The sequence below is a fragment of the Gorilla gorilla genome, chromosome 14 (genome assembly GCF_029281585.2).
Source record: "Gorilla gorilla gorilla isolate KB3781 chromosome 14, NHGRI_mGorGor1-v2.1_pri, whole genome shotgun sequence".
NCBI classification, from domain to species: Eukaryota; Metazoa; Chordata; class Mammalia; order Primates; family Hominidae; genus Gorilla; species Gorilla gorilla.
Genome location: NC_073238.2, coordinates 94,181,529 through 94,200,702, shown reverse-complemented (window position 1 = coordinate 94,200,702; position 19,174 = coordinate 94,181,529). Strand labels below are relative to the sequence as shown.

Genomic DNA, 19,174 nt, shown 5'->3' with positions numbered 1-19,174 from the left:
CCAGGTAATGCATCAATATTTAAGGAGAATGGATTAAGTACAAAAAGAGTTCACTAAGACAAGAAAAGTCAGAAAAAGTCAAGAGAAGTAGAAAGCTTCTTACTAACTGTATCAGGAATAAGGACGGAGTTTCAAAGAACATTCATACTGTCAGTATAACAGAGAAAGAAATCAAGCAACATGAGAACTGAAAAGTACCTATCAGACTATGCAGTTGGGTAACCTTGATTATGTAAAAGAGGTGTGGTAAGAATATAAACCAGATAAAGTATACTGATAAATTCAAAAGAAACAAACAAGAGACGATCAAAGGAATAAGGCTGGCAAGAAAAGGTGACAACTAGAGAGTAACGAAAGGTAAGAGCCTGCAACACTTCTTTCCAATGGAAAATGAAATGAGTATACCTAAAACTCATCATACATTATCTCATCCAGAACATGTACTATTCAGCGAGGCAGTCAGCCATGGGCCTGAATGTCCCTGCACATTCTTGCTGAGTGTGTGTAAAGCTTTCCATTTCCTCATACTGAGCTGTTTCTTCTAATAAGTTACATAGGGAACAAAGATCAGGCAACCACAGTGTGTAACCGCCATCCCAGGAGAAGGTGAACTAGTTTGTTTGTTGTTTGCTAAGATATTTGCTGCTTGCTTTAAAAAAAAAAGAGCTGCACCCTTGGTTCTGAGTTTCTGAGTTCCTCAGCTGTGATGCAAACCCCACTGCACGAATCCATATGGACACCCAGCCCCTTTGTGGAATTTGGTAGCTAGGAAAACCTACACAAATATGCTGATGTTCGTGCTGCTTGCTATGTCATGAGTAATGATCAGTTTTTAACCTGGAGGTCACCTCTTTTTTGCCAGAAACCGTGAAACATTAACACACTAACTTATTAGCTTGTAAAAAGGGTACTTATTTATCATGTACCAGTCTTCATATGTTTTACACACGTATTATATTATTTCTCACAATAATCCTTGTCAGGTAGGTACTAATATAACGAAACTGAGGCTTCAAGATGTAAAGTAACTAAGCAAGGTCTCACAAATTGCAAACAACACAATCTAATATATAAGCCCAGATGGCTTTAAAACCTGTAGGTTTTTTACCCGTTAATAGTCAGGCCTCCTTCAAGCCTCCTTCTCAGTTAATTTATCGAGGGCAACTCTAATTCCCCAGATACAAGAGCAAAGTACTCAGATCTTTGTAGAATGAATACTTCAAATTATGTTCCATAGAAAATTGATATTGTAGAAATGTTAACATAATCTTAAAATTTTAAAAACAAAGAACAAAACAAAACAAAGATTAGGAAGAGCTAGGTTAAAGAAATCCAAATCACTGTCTTTACTGCAGAATTTTTCATGGTTTTAATATGCTATTGTATTATAAATCTTCCAGTTACACTTACTATCATTCTGAAATACAGTTTGGGAAATTACTGCTACAATCAACACTGCCAATTTAACTTGTACACAGAATAAGAAGTCAGCTTGGTACAGGTACAATCTTAGAAGTCAGCTTGGTAGAGGTACATAATCCTTTAAAATGGAGAACTTTGGCCGGGCTCTGTGGCTCACACCTGTAATCCCAGCACTTTGAGAGGCCAAGGCGGGCAGATTATTTGAGGTCAGGAGTTCGAGACCAGCCTGGCCAACATGCTGAAACCCCATCTCTACTAAAATACAAAAATTAGCCAGGTGTGGTGCACCACACTTGTAGTCCCAGCGACTCAGGAGGCTGAGGCAGGAAAATCACTTGAACCCAGGAGGCAGATGTTGCAGCGAGCCGAGATCACGCCACTGCGCTCCAGCCTGAGTGACCGAGACTCCATCTCAAAAAATAAAAATAAATAAATAAATAAATAATAAAATAACGAACATCAAAGTTAGAATGTGGTCTAGCAGCTGCAAGCCAAGTCAACTTCGTCATAGTTAGCAACACTGCTCATTTACTAACAAACAAAACTGAATTTCCCATAAAATTACGTGTCATACCTGGCTTTTTCTGAAATTAGAAGGGTAACAATCAAGAATTTTTGTAGCTCTAAACTGTTATCCACTGCTTTACTCAATAAATTTTGGATGCTTTTAACAATGAAAGGAAAGATCAGATCACAGAAAAAGCAGTTTCTAGATAAAGCTTGTGCATTGGCTAATGGTAGTAAGTCATTCTGATGACCCTGAGCATCACTGCTAGCTTTCCAGTATGAAAAGCTGTATTTAAACTCTTTAAATAAGTGAAAAATTAACATTGCATACTATCTCACCCCTAAGTATACTTGCCTATCTCCTGACTTAGTCATCCCTTAACATTCAACAACTCAAGTGGTTTATTGCTCCAGTTTATTAAGCATTCCAGTTTTCCCAAAAACTGAGCTAAAGGCAACCACAAAATAGTTGTGTTCATCATATAAGCCAGAGCTGAAGACTGATCCCTAGTTTAAAAAGTCTATTGAAAATGTCAATTCAGCTTTTTCTCTGGCATACACTGATGTTATTAATCAGGCCATTATAAACAAAACCAAGAGTTATACTAGATAGGTTAAATGACTATGTAAGTTGTGTGACTCTAACACTAACATTGCCTTACGATGTTAGTTGTAAGTTGCCTTACAAGGAGAACAGATCGATGTCCTACCTAAAGTACTACCTTTAGAGGGACTGGTAGGCTTTATCTTTAGAAGAACTGATTTTTGCCCTCTGTTCTCAAGGAACATTCAAAGTATATGTAGGACACATCGTCAGTTTGAAAAAAACGAGGGGAGGTGGCAGCAATTAAATATGTCCATTTATTTTGAAAGGAGTTGTTGGGAAAACAAATATCTTAAAACTGAGAGCTACATAAATTAACAGTGTTTTGAGTAGTGATGTCTGTAGGAGAACATGGCTGATGTTTCTAATCTAATAGAAAGATTAGAAAAATGAAACAAGTTTCACTGCTGATATTATTCAATATTTATATCATTTTATTTTTGCTAACATTTACAAACCTAGAAATGCCTTTCAAATCATCAAAAGGGTGTACACTGACAACTTGAAAAACGCTTTCCATACTGGGAGAAACAGTATTTCCCAAGTTGTTGAGAAAAGCTGATAAATTTTCAAAGAATTCGGAATATGGACCTTTTGTAGGTTTTAAAGAATGCAAACCAATTGAAAATGGAAGCCTCATGAGCTTTTATCTTAGAAAAATGCAAAATTACATACATTAGGATCTCATCTTACAGTTCCTTCATATTTTCCAAAATGTACTTATTAATAGAAAGTCTTGGCTTATAACTGTCTTACATGTGCAAATAGATTTGAAAGTTGAAACCTGGGACTAACATACCTAAATTTGTAAAATTTTATAAACCATAAACTGCATCACCAGTGCTATGTATTGTTTTTCTCCTCTCCCTCAGTAAATGGGCTGAAAGTTTGTAGAATGACATGCTACCTAGCTGCAACAGCACAACAGCAGAGTCAACTATTGCTCAGTCCATCTTTAACTAAGGTTTACAACAGGAATCTCCAACGTCACCACCAGAATACACAAAGAAAAATATATTTAAAAATTGACACTGAAAATATAGAGGAACACATTTCACTTTTTTCAACATAGTTACCAAAGTTTACACAGTTAAGCTGGAAAACCTTGTATTTAACGAAAAATAATTTTTCAAACAAGATTAGAATTTGTTCTACTAAAACTACCTCTGTTTCCCCTCTAACCAAAAAAAAAAAAAAGAAAGAAAGAAAAAGTGGGGATTACCAAAAAATACAGTCATTTTTAATACTAACATAATGGAAAAGGACAAAATGACAAGGTTAACGAGCAAAGAGACAAGATCAGCATTACGGCTAGTCTTTCTCTACAGTTCCACAATTCCTAACCCACATTTTTGCCAAATCCACATCCCACCCTACGCAGTACTTACACCTCCACCCACCTACTCACCCACCCCATTTATGACGGCGATCACCTTCCGGGCAGGTATGTGAAGTCAGCCCCATTTCCAGTAGACAATCGACTAGAATGTCTCAGGAGTGACTGAGTCAGAGAATAAGAAAATGATAAAGTGAGAAATTAAAACGGATACAAGTTGTAAGGTGTGTGGAGGGAGGGCGTCTCACAGGGGGGCTAAGGGTGCGGGTGAGGAGCTAGGAGCAGACTTGGGGCGAGAGGGAAGGGTTTCGAAGGAGTCCTAGGCAAGAGTGCGCAGGTGAGGCGAGTGAAGCAGCTCCAGCCAGAAGATCCAAAAAAACAAAACAAAACACAACAAAAAAAAAAGCCACAGCTTTTCCTCCGGGAATAACCTGAGGAAAGGGACTCTCGGGACGCCGCGGCGGGAGGCAGTCCCGGGAGGCACAGGAGGCCGGGAACTCACCACCTGGTAGCGCCCAGTCCCCGGCTGGTGGTGATCCATCCTGCCCGGCTCGGGATCCGGCTTCCGAGAGAGGGAGTCTTCTCCGTGCTCAGCTCCCACGGCCACCCCCGTCGACGACGTCGTCGCCGCAGGGCCCCTTCCGCCTCCGTTCCTGCAGCCGCGGTCTCCCGGCGGAAGCTCTTCACTTCCTGTGGCTCCCGCAGCGGCCGCCGAGACCTCCGCGTTGGTCGCGGTTCCGCGGAGAAGCTCCGGGGCGCCGCGCGCGCTATTGAGCATGCTCGGACCGCTCGCGCAGACTCGCTGGCTCCGCCGGCGTGCCATCCGCGCCGCCAGTGGGAGGGTATAGCTGGGTGGGAGGAGATGGAAAAGTAAGGCAAGTCCGGGGGAGCTGTCTAGGTTGTCAACCTGTCGAGTGGGCGGTCGCAAAAGGCGCGCGGGGGGCGGGAATGATCCGTCCTTGAGTGGTCTTTTCTGTGTGCGCGAGTTTCGCGCAGGCACGAGCCAGTGCGCCTTCTCACCACACAGAGATAGAGGCTGAAAAGGGATGGGGCCGCGTTCCTAGAACACCTGAGGACAGGTCGCCCGGGTACCCGACACTTCCTCACCCAGCGTGGGACATGGAGAGGAGATTCATCTCTAGAACATTCCCAAAACGCTTATTCAAAATCATTCGTAAGATAAGCGATTTTTTAAAGACTAATATAGAGTAGAGTTTACAGAAAAATTGAGAAGTTACAGAGATATACCATATACACTTTGCTCCTACGCATGCATAACCCCCCACCATTATCAACATCCCCCCTCAGAGTGGTACATGTGTTACGATTGATGAACCTGCATTGACACCTCATCATCGCTCAAAGTCCATAGTTACCTCAGGGTTCACTCAGGTTGTTGTATACTCCTCGAGTTAGGACAAATGTGTAATGGCAGGTATCCATAATTATAGTATCCTAGAGAGTATTTCCACTGCCCTGAAATTCTTCTGTGGGGTAAGTTTTGTTTTTGTTTGTTGTTTTTTTAGAGATGGGGTCTCACTATATTGCCCAGACTGGAGTGCAGTGGCTGTTAGCAGGCGCAATCATGGCTCACTGTAGCCTCGAACTCCTCGGCCCAAACTATCCACCTGCCTCAGCCTCTGGAGTAGCTGAGACTACAGGCACTAGCTCTTTGGTTACTTTTTAAACTCTTTTTTCCACTTTTTGGTAATAAGAGATTTAAAAATCCAACGGACTCTCCAGACAACTCTCAAAGAAAGAGGTCTCTAGAGTTCTAGGTTACCGGAAGGACGTTAGAAGAAAGTAATGAAATCAGATAGGATTATTTTGTGGTAATACTCAATAATTCCAATTGATTTAACAGCAAGGAATCACTTGGGAGCATTGTTAATAGTATCTCACTGTCTGGTTAACCACACATGACACGGCATAAAGCATATTTCTCTAGCAAGTAGAAGAGTATGACAGAGCAGCGAAAAGTACCTTTTAACCTGAAGACCAACGTTCTATACCCTAAAAACTATGATGCTGCTTGATGTGGCCCAGCTATGTTTTTAACATAACACCACATTTTCCCTAAATGATCTTACAGTGGAGCGCCCTGAAGGGAAGGAAAGGGATCTGGAGCCCCATTTATTTCCTTCATGAATGTCCAGAGGAGATCCTTGAAATGAAGACTGCCACTGGGTGAGCCTAATCAACTGGTTAAAATAGCAAGATAGAATAAAAACAGAAACTCTTTGAGAGATTGACAACTAAAAAATGTAAGCCTTCCTCATAGTTCTTTTTAAAGCATTCATCAACTCTTCCTATTTGTGCCATTTTGACATGTCTAATAGTAGAATGCATTACTGTGCTAACAATAAGAGGCAGTGATATCTCATACTTAAATATTGTTAAACTTGCCTTGTTTTGATCTTAATGTATTTTAGTTTCTAGGCCAATAAACATATGCCATTTTATTGGTATTACTGGTACAAACGCTCACTCTCACAATTTCACTCCAAATGGTATTGCCTCTTGATGACCAAAACAACAGCTAGTGTCAGCAAACTGAAATTAGATCCTTATATCACTTACGATCTATAAGATTTATTTAGAACTTAATTTTATATGCACATGTGTTTTCATTAATCATTCATGTGTTCATCTGTTTCTCAAATAGATGGCTGCTCAGAGCAGAGACCATTTCTTACACCCAATGCAGCACTGAGAACATAACAGTAAAAATCAAAGACCTGACCAAAAGCAGACGTCTTGAATCCTGATAGAGTAACAGATTCTTTCTATTTTGCCCTCCTCCCAGATTCTCTGAACATTTTGCTAATCTAGTGGAGTAACAAATTCAGCAGGAAAGCGTATTTGTAATGAGGAAGAGGAAGAGGGGAAGGAGAAGTAGAACAACAGCTTACTAGCATAGAGCCCTTTCTAAGCCAGTACTATGCATCTATTATTTTAGCCTCACCAGAACTTCATGATATAGGCACAGTTGCACTCCTTGGTTAACAGATGAGGAGGGAAAATAAGGCACAAGGAGTTTCATGAACTTGGCTAATGCCAAATCACTAGCAGTTGATGACAGACATCAGAGCCTCCACCATATTAAGCACTATATTAAGCATAATGCACCTAATAAAGAAGAGTCCTTGTCTCTTTCCTCTTCCTAGCCACCACTACTGTGAAATGTGCAGAAGACATAAAAAGATAGCAATGTATCACAAAGAGCCAATCTGACTTCTTTAAATCCCACCTTCTTGATCTATGTAAAATAATAATTCTTATTCATCATCCCCAAAAGAGCCATTCTGAGCTTCTTTTTCCCACTTTACAACTAAGCCCATGTGACCTGTAATGGACCATTACAAGCAGAGGCACTGAGTTGTCCCACTAGGAGAAACTTACTTGAGATGCAGTGGGAATAACAATATTCTTTACCATTTTACAGACCTGAAGCAACATCCAATAATATTTTCAATCCCTGGTATTATGGCGACAACTCTAGTTATCTAAGGAATTTGCAGTGGTGCAGCACTAGAAGCTACCTCAAGTAGAATTGTAGAATTTTAGTGCACTTCACTAACACCTCTCATTCTGGCTTGATCAATTTTCATCTCCAAACACACAGCCACCCAAAATTTTACTAGTGCTGCTCTGCAGTACTGGAGCAGACATGGAGATAAGCTGACCAGATTCCCTTTCAAGAAAGCACACTCTGCCCAGCTGGAAGGAATGTGGCTGGCAGACAACTTCCAATTGGTAGCTTTGTCAGGGTCTCCCTCAGCTTTCAACCTGAGGAGGTGCTATTTTCAGGGTGGCACCCAGCCACTAACTGAGCAAGGCAGTGGTACAAGGCTCTGGCTATTTTTGCCAGACACTGAAGCCCTTAAAGGGACAAACTTTCAGAGTTCCCTGTGAAGCTGGCAGAGACTTTTTCAGCTCTGCAGCATGTTGCGACAGCTCCCCCTGCCCAGTCCTTTTTCTTTTCACAGACATTGCTCCCCAGTGAATCTCTTGCACTGAAAACTTTATATCAGCATCTGCATCCCGGAGAACCCAACTAAGACAAGTACCAATATGTACAGTGATAGAGCAGTATTATCAAAATTGTGTTAGATAATTACAACTATCGTTTTACATGGTTGGTGTTTCATCTTCAGAATAACCCTCAGGACTCTACATTGTTAGCATTTTCTCATGTGGATGTAATGTATCTGTAAGCCTTCCTACTAAGAATGATTTTGATGTTGTTCTATAGTGTGATGCTATATAGAGTTCATGGGGACGTCTTTGCCTGAGGCGTACTTCCCATTGGGAACCCCTCCCACCTTCCCAGAAGCAGGGCCATTCCCTCTAGAGGTAAACTAGCAACTTAACATTCATCATCCTCTTTCTTATATCGTCAGATATATTGAGCTGCACACCCAAATGCCAGGATTCTTCGTTGGGAGTCCCACCAGTTAAAGAGCAGTAAGACATGCCATTGCCTACAGAAAGCCGTCTACACAGGCCTAAATCACAGGGAGGCGATGTTCCAAATTTTCCTTACCACTTCACTGATTTTTAGTTTTTTATCACTTCCTCTACCACAAAGAACTACTCAAAGTAGCTATTGATGGTTAGTGTGATCGCAGATCTTAGTAATGAATTGCATTTGGAATATGTGTGGTTTTTGTATAATTACCTGTAGAATGACCGGAAAGAGGTAAAATTACATTATCTGAAAATTTCTATTTCTACCTAATGAAAATTCACTAGCAATCATTTTCTGGACATTAAATTCTAAAGCATATTTTAGAAATATAAGAAACTATTACTTTTCACATATAAATGAAAATTAACACAATAATGACTCCAGTTTTATCTCTGAATCTTTTATAATGAATATGTATCTTTTAATCAGTTTGTAGGCTTGAACCTCAGTTTAGCTACACATAGTGTTTCTTATTTAACTGGTTCTGAGATTCCTGTCATCCGTTCAGCTCCATAATTTTAGAGAGGATATCTAAGTGAGCAATTTTACAAACAAGTATCTACTTCTTTTTCCTCTCTTTATTCTCCTCCAGTATGTTGAAAGAATCTGAAATATAACTTTTTATCAGTCAAGATTCAACTAGAGAAACAGAGTCAGCAGAAGACATATCCTAAGAGATTTATTGCAAGGAATTGGCTTACACAGTTCTGTGGGCTGGTCCAGCAAGTCCGGAATCCAGAGGACAGACCCCTGTAACTCTAGGGTTGGAGCTGGAGCTGAAGCTGCTGTCTACAGGCAGACTTTCTTCTTCCTCAGGGAATCCTCAGTTCTGCTCTTAAGTACATTTAACTGACTCAATCAGACCCACCCAGATTATTGAGGATAATCTTCTTTACTTAAAGTCAACTGATTCAAGACTTTAATTACATCTATTAAATCACCACAATGCCTATGTGAGTGTTTGAATAATTAGGGCTGTAATCTAACCAAGTTGATACAGAGAACTGACATTCCCTGTTTATTTAAATACAACAAACTAATATAGTATCTATATAGTAAAGATAAAAGATAGAGGAAGGAACAGGAGAAAGGAATGAAGTACCAGAGAGTTACCTTAGAAATTTAAATGAATTTCCTAAATTTAAGTTTTCCTATCAGCCTTATATAATACATATATATGATGGCATCACCAGTAAACACTTGGAAAAGATCTGAATTCTGATAAGCTGCATCTCAGTCCTAACAATATTTTTATTTAGCATTTTCATTTTTCCTTTGTTTGGTAACAGGCAACAAATGTGAGCAAATCAGTAGCCATTTTGCTTTGGGGAATTCATATTTGAACTTAGAATAACTCATAAGTTATTAAAATAATCTTTGCTTTACCTTAGGTATGGAAGGCTGTTCTCTGACCATGCTAAAGCAGGACTTTCTATGTTGTCATCTCCTTTTTATTCTGTAAGCCATAGAAGAGCAGCACTGTCACTGAGGATAGGGCTGTTATGACAGGTGTCTCTTAACTGGCTAATGTGATTATTGTATAAGAAGACAAACACTGTGTGTGTGTGTGTGTGTGTGTGTGTGGTGTGTGTATGTCTGTATGTGTAAAATATTAGGAAAGAGAAATGTCTCCTACACATCCAGATCTTCTTAACATGTTAATGTGCATTTGCTCTTTTTCTTTCATAACAGAAACCAGGCCTCATTTGTTTAACACGGTCTAATGTCAGTACACTGCTTCACCATTAGCAACATATTATGATACAACAATAAGGTCACTATATAAGAAAGTTGCCTGATTTCTGCCCTCAGGATAAAGGTCACTCAATATCTGAAGGATAAAATGACAGTGATAATCAGATGGAATAACTTACCAGATGCTGCCTTTCTAGAACTAAGAAGAAAATTATACCCATTTCCTGGCTTTAACATTCAAATAGGTGAAAAAACTAGTGGCCTGACAATGCCAAAGTAAGCCAAGATAATGTTTGGAAAAAAAAAAAGGAAGTTCCTTTTGTATCTGGCTGGTATATCCTAGAAAAAATAAAATATTTATATTGCATTTCACTTCACCTATCAATTATATGTGAAATTTTCATAAAATATCTATAAATTCTGTTTATGAAGATGATTGTTGAGAAATCTGGCATGATTTCCCCAGTAAAGGTGAAGACACCAAGTGGAATTCCAGATACTGACTTTTAAAAACAAAAGCATACATTTAAGTCTTTAATCCATCTTGAGTTAATTTTTGTATACGGTGTAAGGAAGGGATCCAGTTTCAGCTTTCTACATATGGCTAGCCAGTTTTCCCAGCACCATTTATTAAATAGGGAATCCTTTCCCCATTGCTTGTTTTTGTCAGGTTTGTCAAAGATCAGATGATTGTAGATGTGTGGTGTTATTTCTGAGGCTTATGTTCTGTTCCATTGGTCTATGTGTCTATTTTGGTAACAGTACCATGCTGTTTTGGTTACTGTAGCCTTGTAGTGTAGTTTGAATTCAGGTAGCGTGATGCCTCCAGCTTTGTTCTTTCTGCTTAGGATTGTCTTGGCTATGCAGGCTCTTTTTTGGTTCCATATGAACTTTAAAGTAGTTTTTTTTTCCAATTCTATGAAGAAAGTCAGTGGTAGCTTGATGGAGATAGCATTGAATCTATAAATTACGTTTTCTTCCTATACATGAGAATGGAATGTTCTTCCATTTGTTTGTGTCCTCTTTTATTTCGTTGAGCAGTGGTTTGTAGTTCTTATTGAAGAGGTCCTTAAATGTAAGACCTAACACCCTAAAAACCCTAGAAGAAAACCTAGGCAATTCCATTCAGGACATAGGCATGGGCAAAGACTTCATGACTAAAACACCAAAGGCAATGACAACAAAAGCCAAAACAGACAAATCGGATCTAATTAAACTAAAGAGCTTCTGCACAGCAAAATAAACTATCATCAGAGTGAACAGGAAACCTACAGAATGGGAGAAAATTTTTGAAATCTACACATCTGACAAAGGGCTAATATTCAGAATCCACAAAGAACTTAAACAAATTTACAAGAAAAAAACAAACAATCCCATCAAAAAGTGGGCAAAGGATATGAACAGACACTTCTCAAAAGAAGACATTTATGCAGCCAACAGACATATGAAAAAATGCTTATCATCACTGGTCGTTAGAGAATTACAAATCAAAACCACAATGAGATACGATCTCACACCAGTAAGAATGGCGATCATTAAAAAGTCAGGAAACAACAGATGCTGGAGAGGATGTGGAGAAATAGGAACGCTTTTACACTGTTGGTGGGAGCATAAATTAGTTCAACCATTGTCAAAGATAAAGTGGCGATTCCTCAAGGATCTAGAACTAGAAATGCCATTTGACCCAGTGATCCCATTACTGGGTATATACCCAAAAGAGTATAAATCATGCTACTATAAAGACACATGCGCACATATGTTTATTGTGGTACTATTTGCAATAGCAAAGACTTGGAACCAACCCACATGTCCACCAGTGATAGACTGGATTAAGAAAATGTGGCGCATATACACCATGGAATACTATGCAGCCATAAGAAAAGATGAGTTCATGTCCTTTGCAGGGACATGGATGAAGCTGGAAACCATCATTCTAAGCAAACTATCACAAGGACAGAAAACCAAACACTACATGTTCTCACTCATAGGTGGGAGTTGAACAATGAGAACACATGGACACAGGGCAGGGAACATCACACACCGAGGCCTGTCGGGGGTGGGGGGCTGGGGGAGGGATAGCATTAGGAGAAATACCTAATGTAGATGACGAGCTGATGGGTGCAGCAAACCACCATGGCACATGTATACCTATGTAACAAACCTGCACATTGCGCACATGTACCCTAGAACTTAAAATATAATTAAAAAAAAAGCATAAATGTTACAAAACCACATGCACACACACACACACGCAAATACCGCACAGGTAGTAGAAAATCAAAATTAATTTTTTTGTCTAAATGGGACAGATGATGTGGCTCCCTGTAGTCCCTGTAAGTTCTTTAGAACTCAATTGTCTAGAAAAGAAAGAAAATGCATGTTTTCTTAGAACCATAAAACTTTAGCCTTTATTTATCCTATAACTTTGAGATCACCCACCCCAACAGCTTAATTTTGAAGATATGGAAACTGAGGCTTAGAGAGGTAAATGCAGCCTCGGAGTGATATCTAGGAAGCAACTACACCTCACTTCCAGCTTGATTCAAATGTGGTAACTAATAAAACAATCCAAAATAGTCTATTGACCGTTCCTACCTCATCCAACTAGAAATAGCCTTCTAAAACAGCACTAATAAAAATCAATATTATAAAACTCAGACACATTATGAACTCAACATGTCGAAAATGTTTTTGGAAGAAACATTGCAGGCATTGTATTGTCACCAAAAAGGATAAATTCTAATATAGTTGTGTATCCTCTCAGGGGTTGATGCTTTAAAACAAGTAAAACATCAACTTTTAAAACTACAATAAAAGTGTCCTCCACAAATAATCATTGAAAATACAATAAGTACCTAACATTAGTTGTATGTATTCAAGCTTAAAAACCAAAGAATCCCAACTCCACACATACATTTCCATTTATATAAGGTTGGGATAAAAGAGAAACTAAACACGTAAAGTATGTGGGAGCCTACCTCGCTTAGTCCAGCCTCCAAATTTTGACCATGGGACTTTACCATGATTCCTGAAACAATACAACTACACTGTCCAATATAGTAGCCACTAGCCACATATGACCACTTAAATATAAATATTAAAATATTAAACATTCAGTTCTTCAGTCATACTGGCCACATTTCTAGTGCTCAGTTACCACATGTGTCTAGTGGTTACCATGTGGGACACAGCAAATATGGAACATTTGCATCATCACAGAAAGTTTATTGGACATCATTGCTCAAGCAAATATTCTCTTACTATTCACCTTGCATTATTCTCTTTCCAGCTGGGCTCACACCTGTAATCCCAGCACTTTAGGAGGCTGAGACAAGAGGATCACTTGAGCTTAGGAGTTAGAGGTTGCGGTGAGCTATGATCACGCCACTGCACTCCAGCCTAGGTAACAGAGTAAGACCCAGAGATCAGCCTCAGCAACAAAGTGAAGCCTCTGTCTCTACAAAAAATAAGTGAATAAAAAAATTAGCCAGGTGCAGTTGTGTGTACCTGTAGTCCCATCTGCTTGGGAGCTTGAGGCAGGAGGATCCCTTGAACCCAGGAGTTAGAGGTTGCAGTGAGCTATGATCACATCACTGCACCCCAGTCAAGGTAACAGAGCAAGACCTTGCCTCAAAAACAACAACAACAAAACATCTCCTTCCTTCACTTCCTGAATTATCCAAATAATTTTGTAATAGCCATGGTCCCAACTCTGCTGTATATTAGCAAGGTGATCCTCGATAAGTCACTTAACCTGCTGAGCTGGTTTGCTCATCTTTAATTTCAGAATATTAATTCCATCCCTATCTGTCAGGTTGTTGTGAAGCTCAATATATATTTGTATATATGTTATATTTGTATATAACCATACAAATATAAAGGCTTATAATCTTCCAGTGGCTCTCAAAGAAGAAAAAAAAAGAAAAAATTTAAAATATTTTGCACTTAAAATGTGGAGTAAAAATTGTAATTCGGGGAGAGTGGAGACTATCTAATAGAACAGGCAAGTCAATTAGGTCTCCCAGCTTGACTCCATATTTTTTCTACGCTATGTGTCTGGACTTCTACCTTACATAATAACTCATCACAAAATTCGCAGTAGATTCCAGTGTGTGTAACCATAGAAAATATGTCGCTAGTTGTTTATCCAGAAGTGAAACTATTATATGTTTGTCGATCATAATATGGCAATAATAGCTAACATTTATTGAATACTGCTAGTATTTTGCTAAGTCTTCATATGTATCAAGTCACAACTTCATATGTATCAACTCACAACAAACATGTAGAATAAGTACTATTACCATTACATATATCAGGAAACTGAGTCTTAGAATCCTAAGAAATTCCACAAACAACTAGAGAAGGGAGATTTACTGGCTTTTTTTTTTTTACTTTAACAACTTTTTATCACAATATACACCAATACAGGAAAGTACACGCCTTGTGTATACTTTTATATACTTGTACCCCTTGATGATTTTCCATCAGCTGAATAAACCCATGCAACCAGCACCCACATTAAGAGATAAAATATTTCCAGAACCTCAAAAGACCCCCTGGCACACTTCTTGCCTCTACCTTTGTACAAAGTATAACCGTTATCCTGACTTTTAACACCATAAATTAGTTTCCACAGTTTTTTTAACTTTATGTACATAGAAGCATACTATATGTATCCTTTTGAGTCTGATTCATTTTCATGTTTGCAAGATTTATTCATATTGTTGGGTGCAGTTGTAGTTTATTCATTTTTGTTGCTGTATAGTATTTCATTGTGTGAATACGCTATTTATTTACCTGTTTTACTAAATAAATATGACTGGTGAGCATTTGAGTTCTTTCTGTTTTGGGTCTTGCATTAGTTTCCTAGGGCTGCTGTTACATAGCACCACAAACCAAGTGGCTTAAGCAACAGAAATTTATTGTCTTATAGTTCTGGAGGCCAAAAGTTCAAGATCAAGGTGTCAGCAGGTTGATTCCTTTGAAGGGCTGTAAGGAAAAATATGTCCCATTCCTCTCCCATACTTCCTGGTGATTTGCTGGCAATCTTTGATATTCCTTGGCTTGTAAAAGTATCACCCTGATCTCTGTCTTCATCTTGGTATGGCATTTTCTCTACGTACATTTCTGTATCCAAATTTTCTCAATTTATAAGGTCACCAGTATAGTGGATTAGGGACCCACGTTTCTCCTGTATGGCTTCATCTTAACTAATAAAATCTGCAACAACACCATTTCCAAACAAGATCACATTCTCAGGCCAGGACTTTAACATATGAATTTGGAGGGTGGAGGGGACACAGTTCAACCCATAAGAGAGCTATTACGAACAATGCTGCTAAGAATACTCTTGTACATGTTGTGGTGAATATACGCACTGATATCTGATGAGTATATTCCTACAAATGAATATAGTGTGTGTATTCAGCTTTAGTAGATGCTGCCAAATGGTTTTCTAAAATGTTTATACCAATTTTTCCTCCCATCATCAATGTATGGGAATTCCAGGTGAGCCACAGCTTCACAAACATTTTGTATTGTCTCTGTTTCTTATTTTAGGTGTTCTGATGAGACTATAGTTGTATCTGGTTTTTTTAATTTGGATTTTCCAATGACTGTTAAATTCCTCTTTATATGCTTCTTGACCATCTGGAGGTCATCTTTGCTGACCTATTTATTTGTCTATTTTTGTACTGAGTCTCCTACTTTTTTTCTTGGATTTGCAGCAACTCATTATTTTTCGGGAAATGGGTCCCGTGTTAGATATAGAAATGCAGATAGAGATATTGACGTCCCTTTTCATTCTTCTTGGCTTCAGGAACCAGGCTCAGGCGAATGGTCAGATGTGGTAGATTTGCCTCACTTTCTGCTTCTTTCTCTATGCCTGTGTTGAAAATGCCCAAGGTAGAAGAGGAAAAATCATATTACAAAATAGGGAGAGGAGGAATAAATTGGTACAGAACTGTCCATCAACAGATGGGCTCTTTGAAGTTTTGTTTTGTTTTGTTGGTTCTTTATTTGACCTCTAGTTTCAGGCAGCGTGTTTGTCTATGTGAACATCCCAGTGACTATCTGTCTCTTTCTTTTGAAGTTTCCTTCAGAACACCTTAGCAATTTTGCCTGCTCACCTCTTTTCTTTATAGCTTTTTATCTGGGCTTACTTCCCCTGCCTTCCAGCTCTGGCTGCAGAGGATTGGATATTTCCACTTTCAATACCTAACATAAGACCTGCATAGAATAAGGCCTCATTATTGATTTGTTGACTAAAATTGGTTGAAGTTTCCCTTCCATTGCTATAAAGAAATAACCATAAGATGCTGTATCATTTCTTAAGAATTTTTAATTTCAACAAAGAAATATTCCAGGAGGTTTTAAAAAAGTATCATACTTTGCAAATGAGGTTTAGAAAACTTCTAATAGTTCTCCATGAATTTTTCTCTGATTTTCTCTAAGTAGAGTTCTCTAAATTTTTCCCTGATTTTTCTCTAAACAAAAATAGGTCTGACCACTTAAATGGTACCTCATTAATGATCACCTTTTATTTATTATTACAGATAGTCTCTTGTGATCCTCAACCATGTGTTGGTTCTATAATGAGCTAGAACTCTACTGAAGAGACTTTATGGGTGACTGTTTTACTCTGATAAAATATAAATAACATAACATTCATGATTTTAACCATGTCTACATGTACATTTTAGTGACATGAAGTACATTCACATTGTTATGCCACTGCCGCCACCACCACCACATCTCCAGAACTTTTTTATCATCCCACACTGAAACTGTGTACCCATTAAACACTAGTTCCCCATTCCCATCTCCTTCCAACCTCTGGCAACCACTTTTCTACTTTCAGTCTTTATGACTTTCACACTTCTAGGTACCTTATATAAGTGGAAGCAGGCAATATCTGTCCTTTTGTGTCTGGCTTACTTCATTTAGCATAATGTCCTCGGGGTTCTTCCATGTTGTAGTATATGTCAAAATCGTATTGCTTTTTGTTTGTAGTACGTGTCAGAATTTCATTCCATGTTGTAGTAAGTGTAAGAATTATTTGGTTAAATAATATACATTTGCATTATATACCACCTTTCCTTTATCCATTCATCCACAAATTAACATTGGGTTGTTTCTACTGAGTTATTTTATTTAATCTTCATAACTACTGCCCTTGGCAGAACTGAATTTTAGAGTTGCTTCTGTTACTCATACAGCAGCTGGCCCTGGCCAAGTTGAATTTTTGCTTTGTATCTTAATTTCCTCATTGTAAAATGGAAGTGAAAATATCTACCTCACTGGACTGGAGTGAGGATTTAATAAAATAATGAGATACCTAGAATAAAGTCTGCAAATAGTAGGTATCCAACAACTGACAGCTAGAAACATGACGCCTGTTGAGTGGAGACAATTCAAGACAGTTCCGTACATCTCAGGAGTCCAGACTAAGGTATGCAATGTGTCTCTTGCTTTATCAAAAGTCATATTAGGTTGTACATATGTGGCATGTCCTGAAGATATTTTTATCTTGTAAAGTACTAAAATCAGTGAAAGAAGACAGGAATCATTTGTGAAACATGAACTTTTTCTTCTGCCCACAATCTATTTGCTAACCTCAGAAAGGTCAAGTCAAAAAGTTCAATTTAAGGAGTACTAATGATTTGTCTGTGGAGAGAACTGTTTTACTTTGTTTATCTGAAAAACAAAATCATATCTTTAAGAAATATAGACTTAATAACTCATTATAAATAGAAACATCTTCAGATTCAACTAAAACTAATCTAATTATCAGGGTAAGCATCTGGGGAAATAAAAGGCCAAACCTTTTCAGCTAGATTTTTTATGAACTTTTATAAAAAACTGGATTTAGATTGCCTCTAACTTAAAATATTACTATAACCATAAATAACTTTTAAATTATCTTCACAATTTTAGTAACTAAAGTTTTATAATAAACACTTTTCTGATAAAAGAAATTTTGAACATACAAAAGGTAGACAATAGATTTATTTCAGGTCTTTTTTTCTAAGCATAGTTTTTTGAGGGGAGAGGGGAGATTAAACATAAATAATTCTCTATATTCAATTTTATGTCCTTTTTTCACTTAACTTTATAATATAATTACCTACACGGGATTTTTCCAAAGTGATGAGAAACTTCATGAACACATTTTTAACAAGTACTTAATCATTCTCTCTTAATCCTTCCCTTAGCAAATTATTTCAAGAGCAATAGTATAGCAAAGCAATTAAAAAAGGATTGAAACAAATTTCTGGGTTAAAATTCTGTCTTCCACCAGTTGCTAGCATAAACTTGGGGAAGTTACTATTTCTCTATGTCTCAGTTTCTTCGTTGAAAAATGAGAATGTTAATGGCATACCTAGCTTTTAGGGTTGGTATAGGGGTTAATATGTTAAAACATATAAAATGCTTAGAATAGTGCCTCACATATGGTAAGCATTCTATAAATGTTGACTTATTATCATTAGCTATTTAAAATCCTTGGTTTGATATGTAAATAATGAAATCTTAAAAGAAAGTAGATTAAAATGAACTAACTACAGTTAAAATCTATATCATTATTGTTGTGGACTGAATTGTATCCCCTTAAAATTCATGTGTTGAAACCTTAACCCCTGAGTGACTGTATTTGAAGATAGGGCCTTTAAGCAAAGTAATTAAGTTTAAGTGAGGTCACAAGGATGGGGCGCTAATCTGATAAGATTGTTGTCTTTACAGGATAAGGAAGAGACACCATAGATCTCTCTTTCTGCATGCATGCACAGAAGAAAGTCCATATTAGGACACAGTGAAAAGATGGCCATCTACAAGCCAGGAAGAGAGGCCTTATCAGACACCAATGCTGACGGCACCTGGATCTTGTACTTCTAGCCTCCAGAACTGTAAGAAAATATATTTATGTTGCTTAAACCACCCAGTCTGTGGTGTTTTCTTATGGAAGCTCTTCAGACTAATACAGTTGTTTATAGACAACTTATTTATAATGCTTTTTCAGTATAAGTTTTAACATCAAGAAAGTATTTGATGTCAAGTATTATAACTACTAATTCCTGATTTTTTCATTTACGGACTTTTTTATTTTATTTTTCACTTGTCCAAAGGATGTATATCTTAA

General features: G+C 37.9%; 1 protein-coding gene and 1 long non-coding RNA gene across 8 annotated transcripts in view; one reads left to right on the top strand and one right to left on the bottom strand.

Annotated features, from left to right (window-relative positions):
- The window catches only part of NDFIP2 (Nedd4 family interacting protein 2), a 74,710-nt gene extending 69,685 nt beyond the window's left edge, over positions 1 to 5,025 (bottom strand). Inside the window, exon 1 of one of the 3 annotated variants that reach the window (XM_031001197.3) lies at positions 4,372 to 5,025. In XM_031001197.3, the coding sequence (XP_030857057.1) occupies positions 4,372 to 4,692 (321 nt within the window). In that variant the 5' untranslated portion in view covers positions 4,693 to 5,025. The remainder of the gene's footprint in view (positions 1 to 4,371) is intronic. The other 2 variants (XM_055360418.2, XM_055360417.2) reach the window with 2 other exon arrangements.
- The window catches only part of LOC109029428 (uncharacterized), a 57,875-nt gene continuing 42,673 nt past the window's right edge, over positions 3,973 to 19,174 (top strand). Inside the window, exons 1-3 of one of the 5 annotated variants that reach the window (XR_008671047.2) lie at positions 3,973 to 4,093; positions 5,962 to 6,056; positions 18,778 to 18,941. This is a non-coding gene — a long non-coding RNA (uncharacterized lncRNA). Of the gene's footprint in view, positions 4,094 to 4,843; positions 5,364 to 5,853; positions 6,057 to 18,777; positions 18,942 to 19,174 lie in introns of those variants that run through there. The other 4 variants (XR_008671046.2, XR_008671048.2, XR_008671049.2 and 1 more) reach the window with 4 other exon arrangements.